Source organism: Elephantulus edwardii, unplaced genomic scaffold (genome assembly GCF_000299155.1).
Source record: "Elephantulus edwardii isolate Elephantulus edwardi_28Jun2011 unplaced genomic scaffold, EleEdw1.0 scaffold00005, whole genome shotgun sequence".
Classification (NCBI taxonomy): domain Eukaryota; kingdom Metazoa; phylum Chordata; class Mammalia; order Macroscelidea; family Macroscelididae; genus Elephantulus; species Elephantulus edwardii.
In genome coordinates, this window is record NW_006399755.1 from 26,052,707 (window position 1) to 26,062,920 (window position 10,214).

At 43.8% G+C, this 10,214-nt stretch overlaps 1 protein-coding gene across 1 annotated transcript in view; it reads left to right on the forward strand.

Annotated features, from left to right (window-relative positions):
• Positions 1-10,214, forward strand: part of JAK1 (Janus kinase 1) — a 67,813-nt gene that overhangs the window by 30,497 nt on the left and 27,102 nt on the right. The window contains exons 8-11 of the mRNA XM_006879766.1: positions 3,541-3,698; positions 6,259-6,382; positions 7,176-7,193; positions 8,288-8,459. Coding sequence (XP_006879828.1) covers positions 3,541-3,698; positions 6,259-6,382; positions 7,176-7,193; positions 8,288-8,459 — 472 coding nt within the window. The remainder of the gene's footprint in view (positions 1-3,540; positions 3,699-6,258; positions 6,383-7,175; positions 7,194-8,287; positions 8,460-10,214) is intronic.

Genomic DNA, 10,214 nt, shown 5'->3' on the forward strand with positions numbered 1-10,214 from the left:
AGTTTAGGGCTGTTGTACATAGGGTCGCTATGAGTCGCAAGCGACTCGACGGCACATAACAACAACAACAACAACAACAACAACAACAACATTACTACATACCAGGCACCTCTGTTCTAAGTATTTTACAAGTATTGACTCCATTTTCTTATCACTTTTGTGAGGGTATGATTTTCCTTGTTTTGTCGGGGAAGAAACCAAAGAGGTTAAGTATTTTGTTCAAGATCAAACAGCTATTAGGTTAAACCTGTGAAACAGCCAATATGTGATCATTTTTGACCTGTAAAAATAATTTTCTATACATCAGCCTAGTAGAAAAATAGAGATGCTGAGATTTGAACCCAGCTATGCTGTCTCCAGAGCAGCATCGTGTGGGAAACCTAACATGTCATGCTGCGGCTTTAGTATCTCACTCTCCCATCAGTCACTACTTTACCCCCAAATAAGCAAAACACTTCTGAGAAACAAAAATGAGGTTGGAGGCAAAGCACTCTGTGACCTGAAAACCTACTATACAGCAGTAGTAACCAAAACAGCATGATACTGGTACAATGACAGGCACACAGACCAATGGAACAGAATTGAGAACCCAGGAATAGACCCAGCTATCTATGGTCAACTGATACTTGACAAGGAAATCAAAGCTATCAAATGGGAAATGATAACCTCTTCAACAAATGGTGCTGGCAAAACTGGACTACCACCTGCAGAAAGCTGAAACAGGATCCATATCTCACACCATTCACAGAAAATCAACTTACGTTGCAGTAGAGACCTGGGAGTAAAGCCCAAACCTATAACGTTCATAAGAGACAAACTGAGATCAAGCTTAGAAGTGCTAGTCCAAAGTATAAAGAGACTGCCAAATACAACCAGAAATGCACAATCTAAAGAGGATAAAATTGATGTGTGGGACCTTCTGAAGAGTAAATCCTTGTGCACATAGAAAACTTTTTCCAAAAGAGTGGAAAGAAACCTATAGACTGGAAACAAAAATTTGGTAATACCATCTCAGACAAGAGTCTTATAACAAAAGTTTCCAGAATGCTCCTGGTCCTCCACAAGAAAAAGACTGATAACCCAATTACAAAGTGGGCTAAAGACATGGAAAGAATTTTCACAGAGGAAGATATTCGAATGGCCAACAGACACATGAAATACACTTTAACTTCTTAATCAGCTCTAGTCCTCACAAATGTGGAATATTGGCTCTATTTCAAATAGGAAATCAGAGCCTTTTGAAGAAATGTGGATTTGCCTTGTGTCACACCGTGAAAATGTGGCAGCCACTTGTAGTGTCAGTCTGTGCTTTGGCCTGCTGCTGCTTTAATGCTGAAGGCATTGTCCCCAGGCCCTCTAGTGAGGGCAGAGGCTGGTATTCCTGTGAGCTGGCTCTTCACCATGACCATGTGGTCCATGTGTAATGGGCTTGTCCAGGCTGATAGTGACAGGAGATGTGTACATCATGTAAGAGCTCCCTCTGGCCAGCGGCTTTGTGCTGGGAGCCCAAGAATGGTGGCAAGAAACAAACACATGAGTTCCCATTATTTCTATTTTCAAATAATTTTATAAGTACTAAGGTGCGTCTGATACAGGCTATGGTCTTCGCAGTCACTTGTTATGCATCAGAGAGTTGGACAATGACCAGGGAGGATAGAAGGAGAATTGATGCCTTTGAGCTGTGGTGCTGGAGAAGAGTATTGAGAATACCATGGACTGCTAGGAAAACAAACAGATTTGTCCTGGAAAGGGTTAAACCGCGTGGCTCCTTGGAGGCAAGGATTCTGAGGCTCTGTCTAACATACTTTGGACTTGTTGTGAGGAGAGACCGGTCCTTAGAGAGGGACATCATGCTTGGGAGGGTGGAGGGATGGCGCAGGAGAGGAAGGCCCTCTATGAGGTGGATTGATTCAGTGACTGGGATAATTGGGATGGGAGTGTCAGAGACAGTGCGATTGGCACAGGACAGAGCGGAGTTTAGGGCTGTTGTACATAGGGTCGCTATGAGTCGCAAGCGACTCGACGGCACATAACAACAACAACAACAACAACAACATTACTACATACCAGGCACCTCTGTTCTAAGTATTTTACAAGTATTGACTCCATTTTCTTATCACTTTTGTGAGGGTATGATTTTCCTTGTTTTGTCGGGGAAGAAACCAAAGAGGTTAAGTATTTTGTTCAAGATCAAACAGCTATTAGGTTAAACCTGTGAAACAGCCAATATGTGATCATTTTTGACCTGTAAAAATAATTTTCTATACATCAGCCTAGTAGAAAAATAGAGATGCTGAGATTTGAACCCAGCTATGCTGTCTCCAGAGCAGCATTGTGTGGGAAACCTAACATGTCATGCTGCGGCTTTAGTATCTCACTCTCCCATCAGTCACTACTTTACTATTCTTTCTTGATTCTCCCATCCACACCACCACACTGACCTTTCCCTGTAGAGTTCTGCTCACGGAACGTGAGGACTCAGTGACCATGTTTCACACGTTCACATGGCCGCCTCTTTCCCTCATCCCCAGTAGTAGTGAATTTGCTCTGTGGGCTTCTCTGCAGGTGGATTCCCGCTCACACTCAACACGAAGCGTGCTTTTCACAGTCTCCTTCCTAATGCCCTGCCCTGTTTTGGACTCTTTGGCTCACACCCAGGCCACTCTTTCTTAGGCATTATACAGCTGGCTGCCTTTAAACCCCCACAGCCAGCTGTCATGAGATCCTTGTCTAGTGTGTCCACTTCCCCTTTCACAGATCCTTTAGTCACTCCATCTCACCTGCCACCAGACTTGCCTTTTCTCTTTCTCTGCTACTAGGAAAAGCCAAGAACAGACTAGTAGCCAAAAATAAGATTTTGTTACAGGCCCTCTTACATGGGTAATCACTGTTCGCACCTATATAATCCAGGCAAAAAGCTCACCTTTTTCACCTCTTAGTTTTTCCAAGTTCTTTCTTTCCATGGAATTTCCTCTGTTCTGCCTTCCACATGGGCTCTTTGGCCTTTGCCTCTTTCCACTCTGAGTAAGACCCTGCCCTGCCTCTTCCTGCCAGCCTCTGGGGACCCCGAACTTAATTCTCAGGAGCCTTGTATCTGGGACTACTCCTGAATTAAAAGTTAGGGTTTTCACCTTTTAGATCAACTCATAAAGCACCTACCTATCTCTGTGCCTCTCTGTAATACAGGGGCGGTGCTGACTCAGCTGGCCATTGCTTGGTTCCAACACCAGGGTGTGACCTGCATATACGCTCTATTCCTCTCACCTCCACTTTTATGTCTCTGCCAGTGTCAGCATCTCCATAGCTCCACCTTGCCCCACTTGCATCCAATAATTTTAATATCAGTACAAGACAATATATGAGAAAGTTGTGTTGAACAGTAGAAGTTTTACACCTGTGTAAGTTGATGTAATTATTATTGGCAAGATCCCCTTTCCTTTGGGGGCATGTATTTATTACAGTCTAACCACACTCTACATCCTCACAGAGCCAGCAGCGTAAGATGAGTGTGTAACTGTGGGAATTTCTTTCTCTCACCAGGAACTGAAGCTCTCTTCCCACGAGGAGGCCTTGTCCTTCGTGTCGCTGGTAGATGGCTACTTCCGACTCACAGCAGATGCCCATCATTACCTCTGCACTGATGTGGCTCCCCCACTGATCGTCCACAACATACAGAACGGTTGTCATGGTCCAATCTGGTTGGTTTTAGATCCTTTTTCATTGCCTTTAGTAGGGAAAGAGCTCAAGTTTTGATAATGAGGCATGTGGCCGCCTAAGATGCGGATTTTCTGTTGCTTAGGTTGGAGCCAGTTGACCGTGTGTTGGTTAGCACTTATCTGCTTCCCTCTTTGCCATCCTGTTCTCCCAATGTTGGTCAGGCCTTCCTGGCATCATTTGGCTGACTGCTTTTAGCACCTCTCCACAACTGACAGAGAAGTGCCTAAGCCTTTGCTGTACCAAAAAATGGGGAATATTAAAGAAGGTTAGGATATAGATAATGACATCAGATAGAGAGCGAGCACAATAGCATGACAGCTTGTCTTAAAGTGACAGATGAACATGGGGCCTGTGAGGGAAAAGAAGCCTTGGGGTTGGAAGGGGCTTTGTGGAGTAGATTGTCCCAATTGCATCTCAGAACTCGTAGCATATCCTTGAACACCTCTGCTCCTGATGACTGTAATCATTACAAATGTGTACACTTTAAAAAGATTTACTTTTTTTGGAATTTCTGCCCATTTCCCTGAGTTTAGTTAACATGGCTTCTGTCAGTTTCCTCTTATACATGAATACCCCTCAGGCAAAATAAAACAGTTGCCTTTTCTTGAGTCTCTTCTTGGAGCACAGTAAGCCTGTGGAAGCGTCTCTTCAGCTGCCTTCCACATGACAGAACTTCTACTGTCTTATCCTAGTAGTTTGTTAGTTGTCTGGTCCCTGGCCTTTAGCGACCTGCAGCTTCACAGGAAGTCAGGCTCACAAACAATCGCAGAGCAAGAAATGTCCTGAGTTTTATAATGATGCGTGCTCTTCCCATATCCCAGCCATGGGCCTGAGCCAGAGCTCTGGCACGTGCTGGTCTCTTGACCTGGGGTGTCCTTCCCCACAGCCTGCTCCCGCTTCCTTTTGTTGTCACTCTGATATCACCTTGAGTGATATCTACACACCATGTGTGAAATAACCCCACCTCTTTCTCCTCCTCACCCTACACTTTTGACCCTGCCACTCTGCTATATTTCTCTTTAGTGGCATTTTTCAAACCTTCTACCTGTAGCTGCATGTCCCTTTGTTTCTTGTTATCTCAGAATATGAGCTTCATATAGTAGATGTGCTTTCTGACCCCTTAACAGGGCCTGGGACATTGGAAAATCAGTAAATATTTGTAGAATGAATGGCTATTTCATGTGATGTAGATGCTGAAATTCATGGCCCAAGAAACCTTTTTAGAGTAAGTAGCATTTAAATAGGTATAAACGTTAAAAAAAAAATAGGATTAAACTTTGAGGTGGTTTATTAGTCCTAAAGAAAGGAAGTGTATTCTAGGCAAAGAATCACCATATCTTTCAAAGACTTGGTAGCATCAGAGACTGTGGAGCAATCAGAAAATATACTTAATGAATGTCGACATTTCTGAACGACATTAACCGTGGCATCCACTTATCCCCAGTGCTTGTGGTGCTGAAAAGTGTGCTGAACAGCTCAGGGACTGTTTCGGTGCCCCTTGGAGGCTCCTTCGTCTGACATACTTTGAGTATATTGTTAGGAGCAGCCAATACTAGAAAAAGGTCATGCTTGGAAATGTGGAGGGTCAGCAAAAGATGGGTATACCCTTAATTAGGTGGACACATCAGCTGTAACAGTCGGCTTGAGGTTGTTAGAGATGGGGAGGATGACACAGGAAAGGGCATGTCACTATGAGTTGTAGTTGACTCGATGACATTCAAAAACAACAAGGTACTGACAGGAACTTTGGTTGTGTAGTCCATGGATAGCTGCCCTGCTAACCCAAAGGTGGTGCTTCTCTCACCAGCTGTTCCATGGGAGAAAGGTGGGCAGGCTCCAGCCTTGTGACTTATAGCCTCAGAAAGCCCGCTGGAGGGTCTGGTATGAGTTGGTTCCACCTCCACGGCAATGACTTTGATTTTGAGCTACCAGTAACTACCTACATTGATTTACTAGGTGCCACAACTGATGGGTTCTGGTGATACAATGACATGTAGAGCAGGCATGTCATCTTTTGCCATCTTTCTTGTCATCTTACTCATTCATTGTATAGTTATTAACACCAGCTGAGCCAGACATACCTTGCTTATTGGAATATGGCAATGAACAAAACTGCTTTTAATTCCTTTCCTGAGAGTCATGCTCTAGTTGGGCTAATTGAGAGTCATGGGGAGGGATAGGATTCCAGACGCTGAATCTTTGGCAGCCTTTGATCAGCAGCCTCGCAACACTCTTCTCATGAGAGTCGGAACAGCGTATCTGAGGAACTTGGGGAAAAGCAGAGTGGTGTGCTCATTGAGGACTGATCTGTAAAAGGATCTGAAGGAGGCTTGTCTCCTCTAGACCTTGGAGATATGGTGTCAGTGCTCCCTAATGCCTGAGAATACCTCTTAGATCTTTCAGGGAACTGTAGGACTGGGGGCAGGACATATGATGGGGCCAGAAGACCCAGGGAAGTGGATGCCTCAGGAGTATAGAGTGATGTTCCCTTGGCCTGCTTTAGAGTAAGCTTTTTCTCCATTTTCCTGTCTCCCTCTCCAGCACAGAGTATGCCATCAACAAACTGCGCCAGGAAGGAAGTGAGGAAGGAATGTACGTGCTGAGATGGAGCTGTACTGACTTTGACAACATCCTCATGACTGTCACCTGCTTTGAAAAGTCTGAGGTAAGTCAGGACAATGGCTTGGACCACACCATGTATGACCATAGAGTGTCCAGTGGGAACTGGGTCAGGAGCCTGGGACAGTGGCATATAAAAGCCCAGGTCTCAGAGAGGATCCTCAACAAGGGCTGGGAAGAGAAACCAGCTCTCCAAAAGGAAGCTGCTCAGAGCAGCCAGACCTGTTCCCTTTTCCTCAGCTCAGCCTTCTGTCTTCCTGGGAACCCATGGTCATCCACTGTGCCTTAGACAATAGAATACAACCAGGAAACTAGTGCACAGCATACACTTGGAGGGTGTACTGTAATTATTTAGAGTGGTTTGTTTTCTATTCAGTGCCAAATTTATCACAGATGCAGAATCTGTTTGCAGCATTCTTGACTGCAAACAGTGCCAAGAATGCTGCCTCAGCAATGTGTCCTAATTCAGTTTCCTCCACATAGTAGCTTCGTACATTATAATAGAAAAATCACCATCCTGTGTTTGGGCAGCAAGTAGAAATGTCTATTAGTTAGGTAAAGCTAGAAGCCAATAATGATGTGAGGGAAATCCTCATAGCTGGAATTCTTCACTTTACGTTTTTAGACCACAGATGCCTTTGTTATTCATGTCATTTTAATAAAAAAATAATAGAAGAAATGGAACCTCTTAAAAGAAAACCAGTTTTGGGAAATTAATTTGAACGAATACACTAGTATTAATTGAGGCCAACATGAACAGAGCGGAGGTAGGACATGTGCGGTGAATGTTAGCTGGTTAGCATATTGCAGCTCTCAGACACAGGAAGGAAAAGCAGTAGAGGGTCCCCGGGGCCTGGGCTCAGTCAAGGGTGTAAAGAGGAAATGGCAGAAGCAGCCCAGTGCTGTCAAGTATCCTGGGCAAAGTCTCCAGAGGCTGCTCACGTGCCTGAGGTTCCTGTATAGCTGGACCTCGTTGTTGGTATAGTCAGTGGCTTGGAGTCTTTCAGTCTTGACTGGATACCTGACCTCTTTATTCTTCTGTCATTGGAGGGTGTTTCATCTCCCCACCCTCAGTGGGTGCATGAAACAGCCTACCCTAGCCCGGTGTTGTACCAAGAATGCCAGTGAGGCAGTAACATAGCATACATGGTGACAGCTGCCTGGATAAAACAGCATGATTGTTGTTATTATGTGCCATCCAGTCAATTATACCTTAAAGCCACCCTGCAGGACAAAGTAAAACTGCCTTTTAGAGTTTCCGAAGCTGTAATCTTCATGAGAACAGCCAGCCAAGTTGTTTTTCCCACAGAGCTGCTGAGTGAGTGTCAACTTCTGACCTCTAGGCTCACAATTGTGTGCTTAACAAATTGCACCACTAGGCCTCTTTATAGATATGATTACTACTGGCTAATTTTAGCTCATCCAACACTGTGCTAAGCACTTTATATCATGTTTACTTAAACTTAAAACAGCCCAATGATGTGGGTGGTGCGATTCCGTTAAAAAGATGAAGAAATTGAGGCACCAAATAAATTGTCCTAGTTTATACAATTAGTAGGCAGGCCTTTGTGACTCTTCTTAACCACTAAAACAGTTTATTTATACAAAAAGTGATCATGAAATAAAATTTCACCTTGTAATTCTCATTTGGCTGGAGCACTGGTGGCCTTGTGGCAAGAAGCTGCACTATAATCCCCAAAGCACATGGTTCAAATTCACCAGCTCCAATCAGTGCCTTCTCCTCCGTGTTTAATTGCTTGTTGATTGGCTAGTTTATTTGTAATATGTCTTTTCTTTTTCAGTAATTTTAGCTTTATGAGAAAGTTATGGAGGTGGTGGAATATTTATATTTCTTCTTCACCTAGCTTCTCTGATGTTAATGAATTCATGGTATATTTCTTAACCCACTTCTAAACAAATTATTTCTGGTCTTTTTTTTTCTGCATGGCAGAAACAGTTCAAGAACTTTCAGATCGAGGTACAGAAGGGGCAGTACAGCCTGCACGGCTCGGACCGCAGCTTCCCCAGCCTGGGAGAGCTCATGGGCCACCTCAAGAAGCAGATCCTGCGCACAGACAACATCAGCTTTGTGTTGAAACGCTGCTGCCAGCCCAAGCCCCGAGGTTTGTGTTCCCATGCTGGGGCCAAGGGGTTTCCGCTTGGTGATAGCCTTTGCCCCTCGCTTGGTCCCTCCCTACTGGTTCTAGGTGTTTTTCCTTTAAGTTTGTTACAAGTCTGTTCCCAACTCAAATTCTTTTGTTCAAGCATTAGTGTTTTCTATAGAGCAGACATAAACCTTTTCTCAATATCTCAGTTAAGTAGCAGAAAGAGACATGTCTATGAATGTTATTATTATTGTTAGGTATTGTCAAGTCGAGTATGACACATAGCCACTCTGTGAACAACAGATCTGAACCCTGTCCTATATGACACAGGTGAGCCCATGATGGCAGCCAGTAGTGTCAGTCCATCTGGTTGGGCATCTTCCTTTGCTTTGCCGACCTTCTACCTTTCAAAGCATAATGACCCTCTCTAAGGAGTAGCCTCTCCTAGCAACATGCCCAAAATAGCGGAGATGAAGCTTTCCTCCAAGGTATGTCTAAGACATACCTGTTTGTTCTTTTGTCAGTCTATAGGATATTCAGTACTCTTCTCCAACACCAGAGCTCAAACATATAGGTATTCATATAATCTTAAATGTTGTTGTTAAGTGTCGTTGAGTCACAGGCGACTCATAGCGACCCTATGAAGGAGAGTCCTTGACGCTTGGGTGCCTTTCATCCTCTCTCCAGGTTCATAGGGTAACCATAAATAGTCTCAGAAATTTCTTTCTTCCTTAAAATATCTTGAAGGTTAACATGTTACTGGTTTATTTACATGAGAAATGATCTGGAGTCATCTTCTGTGATCCAAGAGCTGTATTACATGCTAAGAATTAGAAATTCATAAGACCAAACTTCTGTTCTCTGAGGGTTCTCAGTCTCTTGCAAAAAAATGTTCCAGATCAATGGGACTCCTGCAATGTGGCAGGCAATTTAATCCGCACAGATACCCTGGGGACAGAAAGAAAGTGGTAAACATCCCTGGGTCACATGAATGTACCGCAAGGCTACATGGAAGAGACAGATTTAGAGTGATGTTCGACAGTAAAGGTTAGATTGAGTATTTCCAAGAAACAAAGTAGCATGCAAAAGCAAATCTTTTCTGGATAGTTTGTATTTTCGATGAAGTGGGGAAAATGGAGAAATGAGGCAGAGGAGTTGTAGATTTTAGATCATGGGAGGCCTTGATGCCATGCCAAGGAAGCTCGAACCTTATCCTGCAAACAGGCATAGCTGTGGAAGACCAAGGAATCAAATGGATAAGAAGGAGAAGGAGCTGAACTGCTCCTTTTTTTTAAAGCCCTGTGCACATGTTAAAGGAGCTTTGGTAGCATAGTACCTCTTGTGCTGTACGGCTAATTGAAAGATCAACTGGAATCATCTTCTGTGTTAGTTGCTCCACTGGAAAAAGATGAACAGTCTCCTCCTATAAAGATTTAAAGCCTCCAAAGCCTGGTGGAGAGTTGCTATGAATCAGACTAGACTTGACAGCAGTGGAATACGCTTGTTGAACATAGGGACCCTACGTACTAAAGTATGTCAACAAAACCTTTCTTGCTAAAGTAAAGTGAACTTGAAACATATATTGATGGAAATCAGAAACTATAGAGTTCAGTATAGATTTTATTTTGCTAAGGAAAAGAACAGAGCAAGAAAACACTGCATGATTCAGTATTGGGAAGGGAGTACGCCAGGGATGTGTCCTGTCTCCATACCTTTCAATCTGTATGCAGAACAGATCATCTGGGAGGCTGGGCTCTATGAGGAGAAATGTGG